At 49.0% G+C, this 20,000-nt stretch overlaps 1 protein-coding gene; it reads right to left on the bottom strand.

Moving 5' to 3' along the window:
* Positions 1-2,774: 2,774 nt before the first annotated feature.
* Positions 2,775-3,012, bottom strand: GSTUM_00004666001 (uncharacterized protein). XM_002836301.2 has 1 exon: positions 2,775-3,012. The coding sequence occupies exon 1, from the start codon at positions 2,986-2,988 to the stop codon at positions 2,833-2,835; it is 156 nt and encodes a 51-aa protein (XP_002836347.1). The 5' UTR covers positions 2,989-3,012; the 3' UTR covers positions 2,775-2,832.
* Positions 3,013-20,000: the final 16,988 nt, after the last annotated feature.

Here is a 20,000-nt window from a genome sequence, read left to right on the forward strand (position 1 = left end):
GGGGGAATCCATTTGAGGAAGCTGAGGACGAGGAGGATGACTTGGATGAGGCGGTCGCGAAATTGACCGAAAATATGAATTCTGGCATAAGTAATCGAGGCGGGCATGGTGCACCGGGGAGGGGGATGGTTGGGGGCGGGAGGGGTAGGGGAGGGCCTGGTGGGATGGCGAATCTTGGGAGATATAGTCTACCGCCGCAGGTACCGATTCCGACGTATAATCCTGTAACAAGACCGGTACCGCAGGCATATCAGCAGCAGGGTGGGACGCAAAGGTCCCCTCAGAGTCCGCCTAGAGTACATTTCGGAGTGGTGAACCCGCCTCGCCCGCAACAGGCAGGCGGGGGTATTTTTGCGCCGGGGAGGGGTTCGGCAGTACAAAATCCTCGGATATCGAGTGCTCCCATGCTGGGACTTGGACGAGGAGGTATGGACAACATCCCATTGTATAATTCTCCTCAGAGGCAGCCCCTACCCCCTCCGCCCCCTCGTCCACCGGCCCAAACCGCGCCCGCATACACTGTATAACCACAGGGCTACAACAATTCTGCGTACCGCCAGAAAAAAATTCTGGAAACACTAATCCAGCAACAAGAAGAGGATAACCGCAAACGAGATGCAATGAGAGACCAGGGTTTACAGCCGCCCGCCTCAACATATAGCAATGTCTCGAGTCGGGAAGGCTCGCTCCTCAATGTGCCAAGTAGCAATTCTTCGAGCCTGAGTCTCCCATACACTTCAATACCTACCGTTCAGGGTTCAGATAGGCGATCTAGTACTAGTGGTATCGCATCACCGTCGGTGTACTCAAGAAAAGTCCGAGAGGAAGTCCTCCAAAGGCAGCAAGAAGAAGAGGAAATCCTCCGACGGCAAAAAGAGGAAGACGAGCAGCGTGAGCGGCTGGCGCCATTGGCGCAGGATTCCGCAACCCCGCAACACCTGCAGAGTCCCCCCACATCTCCGACAACCCCTAGGAGCCCGGGAGCAACAAGAACCACGCCAACGCCCCGGTACGCAGAGTATAAGCCTAGGGCGGCAATGTCAGAAGCGCCCCCCCCAGACTTGGAAAGAACCCCAGCAGGAGCCGCAACCGCCCATGACCAACGGTCATCAAATCTATTCGACCGGCCGTGCACTGCAACCACAGTCATGAGCCTCCCGGAGCTCAGTATGAATAGAGCAGATCCACCGCGGAGGCACCTGTCAACGCAATCTTGGCCTGGACCCGATCGGATAAACTCTTTAGAAATAGGCCATGCCGTAAGACATCGGAAACCTGTACCTAAACCTCGGGAAAATTCAGACACCCCACCAACTTCACCGCTACCAGTATCAAATATATCTGCAAGCGGAACCGATGAAAAACCACTACAATACACCGGCCTCCCCAGAATCCATCGATGACACCAAAAACCCCCCTCTGCCCCCGCCAACCGAACTCCCGGGGCTGGCCGCGACAAAGCCAGGCACACATTGCATGAGCGACGACATAACCCGCCGCCCATCTATCGCGCACAAGCACAAATTCAATGAAGAGCACGAAATCCAATGTCTCAGCGACGATATCCAGAACGGCTCACTAATCGACGAGAAAGGTGCTCTTCCACCGGAATTCTTCGACAGGCACCGGACTGCGTGCATCAGCGATGATCTAGCAGGGGTATACTCGGGCCTCGGTGAAGAAGGCGAGCAGGAATTACAGTCCAAGATGGCGCAGGAAGAACGCTTGCGGGAGGAAAGGGAAAGGTCGTGCTTGGGTGATGAATTGAGTGCGTGGCATATCGACCGCTCGGGATTGATTCAAGTTATTGAAGAGGAGGAGGGCGAATCACCTACCCATGCACAACCATATACTGCTCAGGTTCCTACCGTGGTGGAGGAGGCGGATCCGCGACGGTGATACCTCTTTTCTTTGGAAGGCTTGGGTGCCCCTGTTTCTAACATTGATCGGCGAATGGAGATGTAGTCGCTCGAAGTTATTCAATAATCCCGGACATTTAGACCGTAGACCCCCGCCGCCGCCGAAACCTCCGAAGGTACCAGTTGCCCCGCCGAAGGTTCCGGAGACTCCGCCGCCCCCTGAGGAGGAGGATGAAGCGCTGCCGCCACAGCCGCAGTGGGACTTTAGTTGGGAGTATTATTAGAGGGTCTAGGTTTTCTTTTTTACCTAGGATTTAGAATTGATATTGGTGTTGGCTGGAGTTAAGCGGTGGATAATAATGGATGATCTGGGCTTCTATGCATTTGCCCGTTTTGGCGAGTAAATATTTAGATGGGCCTTCGGCAGGAATCTGGGTATATAGGTTAATTACGTGCCATACAGTATTTGGCCATCCAATTCTTGAAGTGAATTGAACTGGCTCTGGTAACGCACTCTCAATCATCACTATCGTAGATATAACTTACCGATACTCTTAAGTCTCGCTTCGAACCCCCCCCTCTAGAGCACCAGGTAAGCAGTGCTCGGATCAAAAAGTATAATCTATTAGACCCCACAATCCACAGAACCGCATTCCAACCGCCGGGCAGCTATCCCCGCCCACCCCCCTCTTAAGGCATAGCCAAAGCTACCCATCCATCCACCCGCCAACCATAAAATAACTCCCTCCACTGGGCCCTCCCCCCGAGTCATTGAAGAGGGAGAATCTCCCCAACACTCCCACAAGTGCACTGTTCTGTACCCGCCGGTCCACCACGACCACAAGACACCCAGACCCATCCTACGACCAACCAGCACATCACATCACATCCAACATACGATACAACGCTGGGCACCGTAGGTGCCACCACCACACAATATTCCCACCGCTTCCGAAGCCAAGCTCTCCCGTATTCAACGGGCAAGTGCCGCGGGGAGGCAGCCGTGTACAGGAACTTCCGGCGATATGTGGTCTCGGTATCGTACGGTAATGTAGGGCACAGGTGCGCTCCTACGGCTGCCTAGCCCGGGCGTTTTATGCTTGGGCACGCGGGGCTGTTTTTGCGACATGGACGGCGGGGCGCGAGTTCTGGTGGGGGTGGGGAGTGTGCGCTGATCTTGTCATGGAGCGTCACTCGGTTGTGTCCGGCTTCTAGAGTCTCGGCGTGAAGGGGAGGGGGCGGAAGTGGGTATTTTTCGGGTGGGGTTTTTTGAGATTGGCCAATGCTGGAGGGTTGGTGGATACAAGCTGTTTGTATGTGTTTGGGTGGATGTATTGCGGAGGTCCTAAGTCGAGAGAATTGCTGAATGTTCAATATTGACACCGAGTCAGAGTCGTGGCTGGTGCTTTCTACGAGTACATGAATTTTGGTACAATGTCGTGTACTTTTAGAGTCCACCGCTGGGTGGATCGATGGTATCTCACACTCCGGCTAACCCAGCACGAAAATTTCATCTGGGGTGCGCCACGGTGCACCGCGTGAATGAGATGGTGCTAGCCGTACGCTGGGCCTGCAGTCTACAAGTAGGATGAATAAAGCCTTAGGGCCTGTCTGGTACGCCAGGATTTGGGCTTGAAATCCGGATTACGCCTTAAACCTTGGCTTTGGGTCGGGTCGTGTTTGGTATGACAGGATTACTCTAGGATTTTCTTTTTTAGAATTTTGGATCGGTGGAGAGCATTTGGCTTACATAACTACTTCTATATTATCTGCCTTGACCTTATCTTTATTGTTTCACAGATACACAAATCGTTACTTTTCTGTTAAAGTCTAAATCGAAATCCTATCGTGTTTGATATGGCCGATTTCCAAAGTCCGGACTTTCAAAGTTTCTGGACTTTGCTTTTCAAGTCCGGACTTTAAGTCCACGTCCCAACCTAATCCTAGCACACCAGACAAGCCCAAGTTACCGAATTCTTGACCAGTTTGTTGAATTCAGCGGTTCGCGTATCCTACAACTTTACGGAGGCTCACTGCATTTTTTTTCACGGTCACAGTCCTACATGTAACTAGCAGCTAATGGCCGACCCTTTGTAACCCGAGTCCTATAATACCGTCCTTGTAAAGGGTGTCATAGATATCACTCTCTAGAGCGCCAGCTTTTCCGGCGCAGATATGGGATGGCCCGTTTAGTGCCCACTCCTTAGTCACTACCTCGGGGTTTGTCTGAAGTACAAAGGACGGAGATGGAATATCTTCGCCTCTCACGGCCCAGTTGGAGGGTATGATTAGCAAGCGTGCGTTTTATACGGGGTGTAAGCTTTAACAACGTTTTCAGGGGACGTGCTGTAAATGAGAAGTGAAGAATACGGTTGGCTTAACAGGGAATTAACAGCCCCCAAGGCCCAGAAGAAGGTCCCTTGAAATTGGGGGCAAGTTATTGGAGCGCACCAATTAGTCCGGCCGTAGCACCACTAGCCAATAATTTGCTACTCTGGGTATCATATCGTATCTTCCGGCCTTCCGAGTCTTCTCTCTTCGCTATTTCGGCCTGGGGGTTAACTTATCTGCATTGCCCCTGCTCTCGGCACCCCTACTCGACTCTACCGCCACCACTATCGTTAACACTGGGATTGATTATCCGCTGCGTCCCTAGGTTGGTCTACTCTTCTCTGGCGTAGGAGCTACTGTCCTTGTCTCCCTTCCACCTAATATGGACCAAATGTGTAGACCCTATACCGCTTACAGAAAGTAAGAATTATAGAGTGATGTCGGCGGGAAACGTGTTTACATGTTATCATGCGACATCCCTAATGTACCAGCGGAGCAACTGGACATAGAGAGCCGCGCTGGGAGAAGCGCCTGTTTCGCCCTTGGATCGGGCGTTTGCCACTCCTCCGGTGCCGGAAATGTTACCTCAATGTTGTCATAAAAAGTGAAAGCACGCTCGGCTACTTACCGTACTATCACGCTTTATATATCGGGGCTCGAGGAATGGCCAGGAGCCATATCAATGTACTGTACATAGATTCCACTTGTTAGCATAAGCAAAGCGGTCCAAGGCCTATACCAAACAAGAAACAAAGCAACCAGAATTCACACCCTGCCCTTAGTCTCTATGAAGCCATTTTACCCCGTCCTCGTTCTCCTGCTTCTCTCGCTCGACCTCTAACATCTCCCCATCTCATCAAACCGAGTGATGCCATATGACACTAAGTGACTTTGAATCGTCTCTATTAACATCTTGATCGCTACATGATTTGATCGGTTTGAGTGCTATATGGTACCATGTTTGGATTTTCCAAACACGATTTGAAATGATAATGCTGATTGGTATAATTTTAAGTTTAAAAACGGTTATTGGTTGTTTGTAAACGTGTTTTGAGAGCATGTTTTGGAACCACAATTATTTCAAATAATGGTAAGTCAAACACCTTAGCTGCTGCATGTAACATCTTGCCCCAATAATAAAATAAGAACTATGAGTTAAAAAAAAAACACTTAGACAGGTGCAACTGCATCCGCCTCAACAGGCAATTGAAGTACTGTTTCCTTTTTCTCATTTGGGTTCGCCTCGCCCTCTCTTTTAATCCTCTTACCCCTCGTGTGATTCTCTGTCTCCTCCGGTATCAAGTTTATCTTCCCTATTTCCAGTATATCGAGTATACAATCAGAGTATCTTTTCTTACAAGGGCGGCATTCCAGTGGTCACAACACTATCTACCTCTGAGAAGCTTTCGAAAATATCCTACACCGGTAGTATTCTCCTAGGAGGGTTCCTATCCTTTTTTGAGGCCCTTGCTTACATAAGATTTCTAGGTCTTGGGGGATATACCATAGGGTATCATATATCTTCATTCCTAAGTAGAATGGGATCATCATCGATTACATAGTTCTTCCTCTTTCGCGTTTTTATTGGCTTTTCCCCTTGTTCCTCTCCCTAAACAAATCGCTTTGTTATTGTATCGATTCTGGAAACATCTGATGTGATCTAAAAACTTGAAATTCGATTAACATCCCTAAAGAAGCCGGTAGCAAATACAAAACCTAAATAATAATAAAAAACACTTTTGTCCTGGGGCGAACCCAACGCTTGTACACAAATTCCCATTGCAAAAAAGACAATAATCTTAAACCTGAGGAAGTAGTCGCTGGACATGGGTAGAACGTTTAAAAATACTCAAAACGTACTCCGGCGATCCACCACATCGATTCTCCCTGCTCTAAAGTAGTAATAAAAAAAGAATGAAAGGAAAAAAAGGCTGTCCCTTCACCCCCCCTTTTTTTCCCCTAAGCGACGGGGGGTTCCGCTACCAACTGGTAGTAATGTATGTTGCATCTTTCAAAGTGTCTCCTCATCCGGACCCGAATTTTGAGTTAGTTAATTCCCTGTTATATATGGCTACCGGCCAGTCTATCAAGTATCCAGACATCTTGGCACTGTTGATGCCTGTGTTGGGGCCATTGTATCGGGATACTTTATAAACGGGCTAGCACTTGTACTTAGACAGGGGGGGTCAAGACTTACATCCCCAAGAGTTCGTGTGTATGCACCACAGATAGGGCAGTAGTATCTTCCTTCGCGCTGGTGATTCCTTCTACCATCGTTGCCCACGCTGTCACCCGCTGCGAGTAGTTCCGCTGGGGTTGGGCTTGCGGCCTCCTCTTCGCCCTCACCTTCACCCCCCTCTTCGCCCTCATATCCACCCTCCTCTCCGCCCTCATATCCACCCTCCTCTTCGCCCTCATATTCACCCTCATCTTCGCCCTCATCTTCTGAGGCTCGGTCTGGGACTTGGTCTGCGGCCTGATCACCACCTTGGCCTGTGCGTTGCCCACCACCACCGCTGCCTGAACTAGCAGAGAGGCTAGCAATAAATCTGAGCATAGTGAGCTCTCTAGTCGCCGCTTGCCTTTGATCTGCCTGAAAACGTTCGTCCAGCTGCTCTATTCTCTCTGCTAAACTTTCATCTAGCTGCCCCACTCTGTCTGTCAATGCTCGAATTGCGGCCGCGAGTTCCGAAGATATGGGTGGGGTAGTCTGGACAGCAGATTCGGTAGTCTGGACTGTAGGCGCTAGTACTGCTCTAGCTGGTTCTAGTTGCCTCGCGTCATCCCCTTCCTCCAATATTCTGTTCAACGCAGGGGCCTCGTCCTGGATAGTAGCAATCATGGACCTTGCTAGTGCACTAGCCTCCGCTGCCATAGCCTCCGCTACCCTAGTCTCCGCTACCCTAGCCCCTGCTATCCTAGCCTCTGTTGCCCTAGCCTCCGCTGCCTCAGCCTCTGTTGCCCTAGCTCCCATCTCCCGAGCCTCTGCTCTAGCCTCTGCTGCCCTAGCCCTAGCCTCCGCTGCCCTAGCCCCCATTGTCCTGGCTTCCGCCGCCCGAGCCTCTGCTCTAGCGTTCGCTGCCCTAGCGACCACTTTCCTGGCCTCCACTGTCCTAGCTCCCGCTGTCCTAGCCTCCGCCAGACTAGCCTCCGCTTCCCTAGCCTCCTCCATCCTAGCATCCGTCTCTCTCGCTCTGGCGTTTGTGCCAATAATTTCTGCTGCGTCCGTAGCTCTTCTATTGGCCAATTCTAGGTCTCTGATTCTTGTGAGTTTTGTCATTTGGTCAAGTGTTCTCGGAGCGCTGCTAAGCTGTGCTCTCAATCGGCGTCTAAGATCAACGAGCCTTGTCTGGCCACATTGGACCACCGCTGGATCACCGGTGGCCTGTAACGCTACCATCTCGGCTTCTTGGGCAGCAATCTCTGCTCTTATCCTGGCGATTTCGTTCATAGTTAGGGGTTCCTGGACTGCAGTTAGTTTCTTTCGTAGGATAGGAATAGGCTTGGTTACAGACCCTAATTACCAACGATAGTTGTCGCTCCCCGTCGGGGAGTCCACTGGACTCTTCGATCATGGACTGGAAAGAGTCCTGACTATCCAGGGCAACCGGATCCTCGGTAGCAGATTGTGGGAGGACGTAGGTTAGTGAATCTGACGTACCAAGCCAGTAGGCAACAAGGGTTGAGAGAAAGTTCCAGTCCATATAGTCCATGGCGCTTGCCACAGCTGCGGTGATTGGGCCGGCTACGGCATTGTTACCATCGCCATCGTATCTGGTTGCAGTTATCCTAAAGGTGTTGGTTGTGCCCTATAGACCATTTGGCGGTATAGGGTTAGCCAATAATAAATTACTATGAGGTGCGGTGGAGGGGCAGGACATACCGGATCTGTGCTATCGACTTCGAGGCTTCGGTGGATAACCACATGTATTGTGGGAAATTCGTTTTCGGCTGCTGAGTAAAAAAGTCTTTTGAAGTCCCCATGGGTTTGAAGGATTTCCGCGGGCCCACGGGTGAACGTCGCACCTCCGATATTTACATAACCTGTAAACACTTGGTCAACCGGGAAAGGCTCCGCGCTGAGTATAAACGTGTTCCAGTCGCGGGTAGGCTCCTGGGGTCGCTCGTATACAAAGTTCCCTGTGTTGAATTGCATAACTGTCGTCCAGGCCATGGGCTAATGGATTGCAATGTGCCCCCGTCTTTAACCAACCTGTAGAGCATACATCTGCGAACGGAATGCCAAGTAATCGCTTTGGTTAGAGAAAGGTGTTGGATCGACGCCGGCCATCCGGTAGCTGAGAGTAGAGGCCGGGAAGAGCTCCCTCTGACTCACTAGATAGCTTCGGATCGCGAAATAGCTAAAACTATGCTCTGGAGGTAACGGAAACGTCCTCCCGAGCATCCCAGTAATGTTGACAGTGAAGGTTAGGTCTCCTGTGCTCAGGCGGGCCCTAGGTATCTCTTCAGGAATTTGCATCATTCTAGTATCACTAGAGGGCCGAGTTAAATGCCTGACCGGTTGTACTAGTTTATTAGTGATTTGTCCCATGGGTGGCAAAAATGGAGTCCCTGTTTGGGCGTTCATTCGAGCTACACGTTTTGGAGGTCTTGTACGCCTGTCTTGATCGATTAAGCCCCCCTCATCTTCTTCTGAGGATGAGTAGGGGTAGAATCGCTTCTGTTTGCGAGGTCCAGTCCCATAACGGTCCTCTGCATCCACTTGCTCATCATAAGGCAACGAATCTTCACTATCCGAGTAGGGAAGATAGTCCGGCTGTTGATTGATGACTCGCTGGTATCTGCGCTCCTTCTCTGCCCACTTGGAACGGAAACTATCCAGTGCCGAGACCAGATTAGTCGGGTTATCCTCAAGGGTTGGTGCTTCCAACTCTTCATTCCATATATTGGGCATAAGTGGCAAATGGAGTACGCGTGTGGGAAAGTTCACTCCCGTTAATGCTAGGGCGGCGCCCCTCATTGTTGGGGCGGTGCGCCATCTTTCAGCAGCTGGCCGAGGGAGAGACTTTGTTATCCAAACCCAGACTTGGTCGTTTATCCTTATGTATGACACTCCGGGTAACCTGATGGTATCACCTCCATATATTTTCGAATTTATTTCCAGAATTTCAATGATTTTATCAGTATTGTCACCAGGGAGGAAACCTACTCGGGCAAAGCCCTAGGGGGGGTTTCCGACATGTTCTATTCGGTTGCCAACTAATACCTGAGCGGTATCGGAAGCTAGAATCAGATATTTATCACGAAGTTCTTCTCTCTCAAAATTGCTAAGTCGGTTGTTCCTATTTAATCTCATCACTAAAATCAAGTTAGCTGTGAAAAGGTGAAGAAACGACTGTGCTCACAAGCGCTTTGGTGAGCCGCCAAATACTGCCGCATGACAGGGAGGTATTGAACTCTCGTCCAAGAGCCCCCCGAGAGGATTGAGTCACTAATGGATGTGAGCTCTTGAACGGTGGGGTTAGGGTGAGTGGGGACGTACCTCATGAGCACAACCTTATAGCCTGGTGGGACGGGCACTACGGAGAAACCGCACCTGTTATCTTGACTCTGGCATAGACAGCTAGGAGGAAAATTGTCTACTGGCAGAGAGTTCATTTGAAGAAGGATTCCGCCCGCATTGTCAAGGTGCCACATTGCCCGCTCCAGATCATGGTGGTGATTAGCATGCGATAGCACAGTGATGAGATTGTTGAGTAGTTTGAGGGTAGTGGAAGCATTGGCTCCTTGCAGAGGCCGAATCTAAATCCCGCTCAATATCGATTTTGGGAGACCAAACAGTTGCGAAAATACGGGCTTACCGGAAAGGAATTTCGAAGAGCCCCGCGGTATTCCGTGGAGGACCAATTTTCTGGTATGTATGATCTCGCGGCTTGACTTTCCCCGTCTGTTGGGACGGGTCCCTGAATTTGGGCGAGCTCCTCCAGGAACCCGGTTAGCGTTCTCACTGAGTAAACGCCGCAATCATATCCGTTCTGTTGTTGCGGCACATCCACCACCGTATTCGCCGGGAGAGTCAATGTTGCCGCTGACCCGGCGATATTCTGGACTACGGGTGATTCAAAGATAGGCTTCAAGACATCGAAGAGGATGCTAGGATCGCCAAGATCTCTAAGGCTGTTGTGACTGAATAAGTGCCCTTTAACCCGGTCAACTATCGAGATCCACCAGTGGTTACCGGGGTGATTTGCCTGGACATTCGACTGTATAAAGATCCAAAACCTGGCACCTAATCGGCTTTGTGCGAGGTGTGAAGGATCACCGGTGACGACCAATAAGGCTGTAAGCGAGACCGAAAATATCTCCGCCTCTGGGTGGAATTGGTTATAGTGAGTCGTGACAGCGTCCATGATATCGCTTGTAAGCCATCCTGTGGGCTCCAAGCCTCTTGGGTCTGGTAATCTTGGCGTTGGCTGTAAGTTCTCTTCTCTATCAAAATCATCCGTTGTGTAATTTTCAAGTGACCATTGTCCAAACCGGGTTGCTCGGGCAGCTACCATTGCAGGTGTAAAGTTTAAGTCGTTACCCAAGAGCCGAATAATTCCGGTGATCGGCGGCAAGTTAGCAGGAGTTGATAGCGCAATAGCTTCTGTACAAAGCGGCCCTTGAATCACCCATGGGGTTGGGCCGTAGAAATTATGTTTGCTTGTGCTCATAATTCTGTCTTCCTGTCCTAGATCTGGACGGCGCCTTTGAAACCAGAATATTGGAGGCTGATTGTCAATTTCCAAATAAGCAAAATTAGGAAATATAGCGGAGGAAGGTCGGGCATTGAAAATATTAGTAGAATTGACACAAGTTGACATATAATTCTGATGTACAGTCATGATCAATAAGTCTGTACACCAACCCCACTCCAGCCCACTCAATTTAACATGCAACGCATTTTTACACCACTCCCTCCTGACCCCCATACTTTTTTTTTTTTCTTCACAACACCATCAAAAAATGCCTTCTTCACGAGTTTTTGGTACAGTTATAAGCAGAGATCGGCAAACTCCCCAGCAACGGCGGAAAGAATTGAATTCTCATGACAGGGCTCGTATTTTCGAGGCAATAAGTTTGGGTTCGAGTCCATCCGCTGTCGCGTTGGAATTTCGGTGTACTCGGCAGACAATCTACCGGAGTGTAAAACGGGCGCAGGAACTCAACCACTTTGGTTCTAGGCCTCGGAAGGGTCGTCCCAAGAAGCTGAATCATCAAATTATTCGCTCTTTACTTCGTCTTGTCAGAAGCTTCCCGAATATATACTTTCGCGACCTCATTGACGAGAGTGGTGCTAATGTATGCATCAACACCATCCGTCGTGCTCTTGGGCCCAATTTACGCCGCAAATGGAGACAGTGTAAAAGAATTCGACTGCAGGCGAAAGATGTGAAGGAAAGGCTACGTATTGCACGTAACTATTGTGAAAAAGACCAAGAATTGTTGAAGGTGCGGACAAGTGTCAGTTCCTTCTTAGATGATCCTCGCTAAGGTTTTTTCTAGGGCATCTACAGTGACGAATCTTCCGTGCAAAACTCCCCCAATTCTCCCGATGGATGGGTTTTTTGACTTCCAAGGGATAAATGGAAGCAATGGGCGGTCAACGAGAGTGAACATGTTAAGTCTTCACTCTCATTTATGGTTTGGGGGGCCATCTGGGAGGGGGGGCGGTCAGAATTGCAGGTCATGCAACGTGATGAGGACTCTGCGAAGAATGGATATAGCGTGCGCTCCTATATTCAGGTCTTGGAGGATGGTTTATTGCCTCATTATGCTCCTGGGAAATTCTTTTTGCAAGATAACGCGAAAATTCACACTGCAAAGATCATTAAGGAGTGGTTTGAATCGCATGGCATGTGGGTCCCCGAACACCCTCCACATAGTCCGGATTTAAACCCGATTGAGCATGTCTGGAAAGCCATGAAGAGTATTCTTCAAAAGAATCATGGATACTTGAAAGACCTCAAAGATAACGCACCAAGTAGAGTGATTTTCATCACGGCGCTGAAGGCGGCATGGTGGGCAGTCCCTGAAGAGTTGATCGACCACTTGATCAATTCAATGCCCAGGTGCTACTACGCAGTGCGAAAAAATTGGGGATGGTACACCAAGTATTAAACACCATGGAAATGGCTCTCTATCTGTATTTTCATTGTATTTTTAGGTTCAGTTTTGGTTGTATAATTGATTGATTTACGTTGCGGTTGAAATATGTGGTGAAGGTGTGTGGGGGGGTGTGTGTACAGACTTATTGACTATAACTTTACTCTTGGTGGCAGTTCCAAGCCTTTGATGAAACCCTGGCCATTTTCGTCTAGGGCTATAATAAATTTATTAATCCCGCGATTCCATTGTAATTCAGTGGCCACCCGGTTGGCCGCGATCAGCTCAGCGCTAGCTATGAGTTTGTTAATGGTCAAGGATGGTGAACAACTATGACTTAGAGAAATCACCTCCGGGTAGGTGAGTATCCATTTGCCTGCGGAAACGCTCCGCATGGCCCGCCAAAACGATATCTGCCATCTTGACAGTCGATATAGTTCGGCTGGAGGTTTAACTTAGTCCAAATTTACAACGAAATGTCCGTATTCTGGGACTCTGGGGAAGGGTTAAGTTTACCCCAAAAAGATTTGCTTTTGAGATCGACGGAGGGCTGTCACTTCGACTGGACATACCATATTGCCTTCAGTACTGCATTCATCATCCAGTGTGCTTGGGATACCGCTGAACAGGATCCCTTCGGCACCATTATCGATCTCTCGTTGCGCAAACTCGATCGCCTCAACATGACGGGTGAGACCTAAGAGCACCTGCGCAACCTCCTGTGGCATATCTACAAGTACTGTACCTGATGCTCGCGGTTCCTCTATGGGGCCTTCGGGATTCTCGTTTTGTTGCTAGACCGACCTCATTAGTATTAGCGGCGCATTTAATTTACCCTGCTTACCTGGTAAAGGGTTTCTGTTAGTCTGCCCATAAACCCTGGTATACCCCAACCTTCGGAATCAATGGGGGTCGCTGGCCTTGGCCAAAAGTCACTGGGGTTACTGGTTTCGTGCCATAGGGTCATAGCCCTCAAGACATATCGCCAGGAATGGTCAATTGCATGAGGAGGTGTAGAGATACTGTAATTTTGGGCAAGAGTTATCCTGCAGGCAGGATCTCTAATCGCCACTCGTAAGAATTGTTCGAAGCCACCATAGGACAGTAGGATATCCGGTACGGGGACAGCGCTCGCCGTCCAGGGAGTAAGAATGTGTAACGTCGTGGTGTGGAAATCCAAATCCCCGAACCAGTACTCATAGAGATTGCTCCGGAGAATAAACAGCAGGTTTGAACATTGAGGGAGTCTCTGGCGTATTTCAGAGTTTAAAAAGCTGGTAGGTAAATCTTCTAGTGAAATCGGGTTTGAGATGATTAGAGGAGACCGGTTTGGGTATCTCCGGGAAAGTGATCCGCAGTAAAGCTTCCATAGGGAATCGGACGGGCGATCGGTTTCGATACCCCAAGGAGCAGGCCCCTCAAATTGATGCACATTGTCTAAATCTTCAATGACAGGTTCGCTCCAGGCTCCCAGCGCCGCCACCCGTTCAGCTACCTTCGCTGCCTTGAAGCTATCCTGGGTGAAGAGACCAAGAAATATGCCCAGCTCAGGAAGGGCGGGATTCACTCGAGCTATCACGGTGGGTCTGAGTTCGCCACGGTCAATTCGCAAAATGGTTGGAATATTTTGTCGGACCATGGTTGTCAAGACTCTGGAGATTCCCTGGTATCTAAAATGGGGGCTATCGCAACAAGGGTAATTTTTGAAGGGAGGATGTTTCCTTCCCTCCACCGCCCTCGGGTCTAAACATAGACCGTATCTTTAAACACCTATTGTCTGGCCTTCGGGAATCAAGAGAAAGGAAATTTACCATTATGAATGTTGACTTTTTCTCGTTTAGAGCAAACAAAGGATTGAAGGCGTCAAACACCCAAGTTAGGAGACAAAGGGTAAAAAGCCGTTTCAATAGGAATTAATACAATTTGCCTTGATTGAGGGGTGTGTCACCCCGGTTTGTGACAACCAGGAACTTTACTGGTTTTTGCTGAAACGCACTCATATACTCGTACGGTATCTCTCACCCGCCCGAATGTTTCTACCAGCCTATATGCCATTTTCAGATATATTTACATTAGCGCAAGCTGAGCAGAGCCTGAACCTCAGGCACGAGCCTGCCAAGCACCCTAGTATACCCTCACCATACAAACTTCTAGACCTCCGATTTTACTAATATATAATATGCTCTACAACGTAGGTGGCCGCCCGTATGCAATACCGCTCAACAACTCTTCTAGTCCAAATGGGCTCAAAATATGTCCTCGAAACAAGCTAAACACTGTTATCAACTGGTTAACGATAACAAAGAATTTACAAAAGGAATAATCGCTAAGATAAGGCCAGTATTTGCAAGCGGCCAGTCCCCCCCGGGCTTTTTCAGTACTCGTACATTGAGTAGATGTGGGGAAGGAAGGGAGGGGAAGGCCTGCTGCTGAAAATCACAATAGCTGGATCACACACGATAATCTATCTATTGCTAAATGTCCACAGATAGATCGATATGGTATTTACTATCTGCCTCAGCCCAGGGTAGGTTTAGTTTGACAAGTTACCAGAGTTGCGCATACCCCGGGATAGTAAATCGCCCGAATAAACACAGGCTCTTAGGGAAAAAAAAACATTTGAACCTATATAATATAACAAGGGCCACAAGATTTTCCGTCTCATTCGTATTTCGTGATGCTGTACAACTACTGGGTGGAAGGTCTTGGCACCCCCCCCATTTTGCACCAAAAGTACCTTACTTTATAGGCGTTTATCAAGCCCTTCTAATGCAAATAAAAATATAAAAGGTATGATATCATACATCCATACAACATCATCTGTGGAATATTCACAGTCACTTTTAACCAATGTAACTTAAAAGTACAAAAAAGTTACACAATTAAATTTCATGGAAATTTCCTATTATCCATAATAAGTACCTTCCTTGTTTACTCCATATAACAAGCTCATTAAGTTCGTGAAGTGGGATACTTTTGGTGCAAGATGGGGGGGGGTGCCAAGACCTTCCACCCAGTAGTTGTACTCTTAAAATAATAGCACCAATATTTCACTGCCTAGCTGTGCATACCTTGGTCCATCCACCAGTATCCTATCCTACAAGTACTGTCTCGTATCGGACGCTCGCATTACAACTAATCAAAACTCAGAGCACTATGTAAACCCAGGAGGATTTCCCCCGCTAAATAATATAACCTACGATACTCGCACTCTTTGACTTCACACCACCTCACCTCACTCGCTACTTCCCTGCTCTACCTTAACCTCTGACTGATCGGTCAAGGACTATACTGTACGAGTACGAGTATAAGGGTACGAACAAATTAACCGAAACAGACAAAGATGTATTTGGCTGGTTAACCTCAAATAACTGTTCCATTACTTCTCTCCACACCTTGTACCGTACTCGTACTTGAACGCACATGACGCCCACGGAATCCCGTTGGTAGGGAGGACGGACGTTGCGTCACTCGTAACAAGGAATCGGCCGTTACTAAGCTGATAGAAGTGCTAAAGATGCCAAGCCTAGGCCGCACATTACTAGAAACCTGTGCAAACATCCATCAATCCAACACCCACCGTTCGATCCTCCAGCCCCTCCCCAACGACGTAAGAGAATAAGCAATACGATCGTCATGCAAAGCATTCTAGTGGCCTCAAGAGGGATACGCGGAGCCTTCAGAGTCACCCGGCTTCATGCTATGTACGGCTCCATCGGAATCAGGGAACGTAGCACTGTGCTCGGTGAAAGAAGTGAACGGGGGTTATTTGATGCCATTTTGATGGCTAAATCATCTATCGGAACGGTGGAGAGCCTCAAACACGATGCCAAGAAATCTCTCGCCAATGCCCTCGAAGCGGAAGAACTGCACATCAACGAAGTTCAAGATAATCTATTTGTTGGAAACCAACGCGGACTCGATTTAGCAAGCCTCGCACAGCGTCTCGACTCAGAGCTCGCCGCCCGAGACCTGAAGATCACTGAACTAGATGAGCGCCTACGATACCTCCTACACTCCGATGACTCCTACCAATTGGTGAGAGCCCGCTACCTTAGTACGTACAAAAGAGATTACCTCGGTACCGATACAAAAAAAGACCGTGACATCATGGCCGATGGAAACACCACCGTTCACTGGGGGGACGCCCGTTATGATGCTACCCTGTATACAAAACTGGGTAGAACGGACACCGCAGTCTTCAAGAAATTGTATGGACTATTGCCGGAGAAGATGGATAAAATAAGTAAAAAATCCCAGCAATTTTCCCTTGTTTTGAAGTGTAAGAAGGCTAATTCGTTTAGGCAATGACAAAACGGTTATACTTTTAAACACCCACGCTGGTGTTCTCGCATCGGATTACAAGAAAGGAACTAGAAAGTTCTCAACCCTATTCACCAGGTTCATCAAAGCCTTGGAGCGTTCCCGATTCGACGAAACGTACCCCGGCGTTAAAGATACGGAGCCCGTCACCGCGGCAATGGAGGTAACTATCGCATATCGTGCGTTTGTCGACTGCATCAGGAAGGAGGTAAAGGCAGTGAGGCCGAAGAGACGCTAATAGAGACTAATTAATTGTAATATAGAAAGGCTTCTAATGGAGCCGTTGCTATTGTTGTTTTAACTCTTGGAATGATGATTGTACACTAGATGATACTGCAGAACCGAACAAGTGGGTTACATTTTACTTGCCAATGACTTCTACTCCATTCTCCTCTTCAATTCCTCCTTCACCTCTCTCATTTCCACTTCTAGCCTCTGTAGTCTCTACTAACCCCCCTACGCTAGCTCTACAGCGAGTATGCCAGACTAACTACCATGGCTTCAAGACCTAGGCACTTTCCTTTACGCCAGACGTGTCCAAGCGATAACCTTCCCGACGACCATCCTCAATCCCAACGGCACCGTGCTGCGGGAAGAATATTCCGCATCCCTATACCCCTGCGACGTAAACATTCACGACGCTCGAGCGGAATTTGGTATGGAGTTACTCCGCACGTCTGGCGCATGGAGTGGCAGTTCAGCACTCGAAGAGCTAGTCCGTCACCTGGAACGAGAGATCGGGGACATTATGAACCGCCGCGGAGGGATCCTACGCAGTATTAGTAAAGTACCTTCCGCCCAATTTCCCGCCAATCTTCCTAAGCACCCACTGATTATGTAGACATCAACAGGCCCCCCTCCGCCATTAAGCCCTGCAGACTCCTCCGAGCCTCCATCCCCGTTGTTCAAGGAGGCACCGCCCTCACCGCGTAGCCATGTGCAAACACTAGATCCTCAGGCGGCGGCTAGGGAGGGCACGCCGAGCACTCACAATACTAGCGATGTGTGTAGGCATGCTGGACTTATCACACCCGCTATGAGCCAGAGCACGTCCATGGGGCAGAGTTGTGCGGGGGAGGAGTTGAGGACGGTTATTCGGGAGGAGGTTGATGCTGCAGTAAGGAGGGTATTGAAGAGTTTATTGGAGGGGTTAGAAAGTAATTAGTAACTTATGTGAAGTGAGGGGCTAAAATGGTATCCTTGTGGTGAAATGTATTGTATCTCAGGCTTATCCTTAATCTAGCACACGCGAATCGGCCGTTAGGGCATCGCGTTTTATAACCATCCACAACTTTCCAATCCGAGAGTATCCTCTCCACCCGCTAAGTGCACTTTCCTCAAAAATCACGCCCTCTCGAGAAACGGATACAAAACATAGTGATCTAGAAGGGTTTTTGTACGGTGTCTTGGCATATTTCCACGCTAAAATCCGGAAGGCCAAGATCGACTTCTAAATCCTAAATATGAAATACCCCCCCACCTGTCCGTTGGGATTGATTAAAAAGGCTTTAGAAATCCACAAACCCATACAAAGGTAGCGAAAGCTCATCCAACAGAGACAGAGTTAGCACCCTCATACTAGTTTCCAACTCCCTCAATCCAACTCAAAAGCTTCCATGAACTTAGTCCCCGGCCTAAACGTCAATTTCCCGCGCGGGAGTATCGGTTCACCAGGCTCATAATGCTGGCCATCCTTTTCCCTCGCCATGTCAATAACCCATCTCGCATTAGGCTTGACACCATCATAAATTGAGATGCCAACCCTGTCGCTCTAATCATAAACCTTGGTAGCGGCTGCTGCAATATAGAGTAGCTAGGCTGCCAAGTCAGTAAACCATCTACAGGGCACGAATGCGGCCGATAAAAAAAAAGAAGCAAACTTACAAATGGGATCCCAGCTCAGACTGTCTCTTTAGTCGACAAACTGATAGGACCCTCTTCTCTCCCAGGAGGGAGCAGTGTCGAAGGGGCGTGTCTGAGCACAGGAAGCCTCAGAATCAAGCATACCAGATAGATCCGATGAGAATAGACAGATGTTTAATGAAGAGGTAAACGAGTTAAAGTAAATTCAACCCAGGGAACGAAGAGGGCGGGAAAGGGATACGAAGAGTGTTTATCCCGGTTACCGGTGAAGGAAGTGTTCTCGAGATGAAAGATGTTTGGCGAGGAAGGAATATCAAATCCCGATCCCCTCCGTCGTAGAGCTCTGGTTGCCAGTACTACCGACCCTACTTATACGCCGCACTCGTAGCAGAAGAGAAGCGCAGTATGAGCGGAGGTGATTGGACCCTTTTGCAGATTGTCCGCGATTTTTAGTTCCATGACACTCAGCTCCCAACGATTCCAAGGTCCTGTAGAAAGTCAAGCCCGCAGTTCCCAATGGTCCAGTCAGCCCCTGTGAGAGGAATCAGAAGGCCGGACACATTATGGACCATAACCCGTCTTTTTTTTTCCAGGACGCTCTGCGCCAAAACGGCGAAGGACCAGACCGACTATGGTCCCAGGTCAGCCCCACCAATTAACCCCCCTCCTCCGCGATCCTTTATATTATGCAAATAAAATATATCTCCGCCTGGGGGGTAACTAGAAAAAAAAGGGGGCGCGGAGACAGAGTAGAGTAAGTTGAATAGAATAGGAGTTGGCGTTTATGAAGTAACTGTAGGAAAGGTAGGAAAGGTATGTCCATACACCCCGTTTTCTTCTGCTCACCTTAGCTAAACTAACAGTAAAAACAGTACTATGATAATATTATTATTATAAAACATAACAAAACTATCTTGGCCCCCCCATAGAGCACCACACATAGCCGTCTTCTTCCATGTCTATCCCCATCCCCTTCAGTACTCCCGCGATAGCAAAAGAAAGACATGTCCAGGGGAACTTCTCCGTAAATCACCATCGCCCGAAAATGAAAGAAACCTCCTGGAATTCGTAACCTCCCTTGCGGGTACCGTCGCAAGAGCGTTTAAAGGGATCATTCTAGCACCCGGCACACGACCAGCGTGAGCCGATGGAATTTCAAGAGGCCGTTTGAGCACACCCCCAATTCCGCCCACAGCAGTGCCCACGGGATGCCAGAGACTTAGCTGACTTGAGTGATGTAAGTGTAAACCTCGGACATAATTAATCCAAGGTCCCAACTACTTAATTGCGATCTTCCCACCAAGCAAAGAACCGGCCATGTTGTGGAAATAGGGTACCCGGTGGCGGCCGCGGAGGTAACGCGGCAGGCGGCCGACGAAGTATCATATACTTCTAGCAATTCTCCCCGTACACATTTCCAGGAGTGACAGCTGTATCAAAAGGAGTCATCCAATATAAGCAAGGCACATCCAACTCCGCACAGGGCCCTTCTCCCCCCAGACCCGACTCTCTAGA

This window comes from Tuber melanosporum, assembly GCF_000151645.1.
Source record: "Tuber melanosporum whole genome shotgun sequence assembly, scaffold_14, strain Mel28".
In the NCBI taxonomy this organism is placed as follows: Eukaryota; Fungi; Ascomycota; class Pezizomycetes; order Pezizales; family Tuberaceae; genus Tuber; species Tuber melanosporum.

Bases quoted from the DNA above. Each gene is read 5' to 3' on its own strand.
- GSTUM_00004666001 (XM_002836301.2), bottom strand. From the start codon at position 2,988: ATGTCGCAAAAACAGCCCCGCGTGCCCAAGCATAAAACGCCCGGGCTA.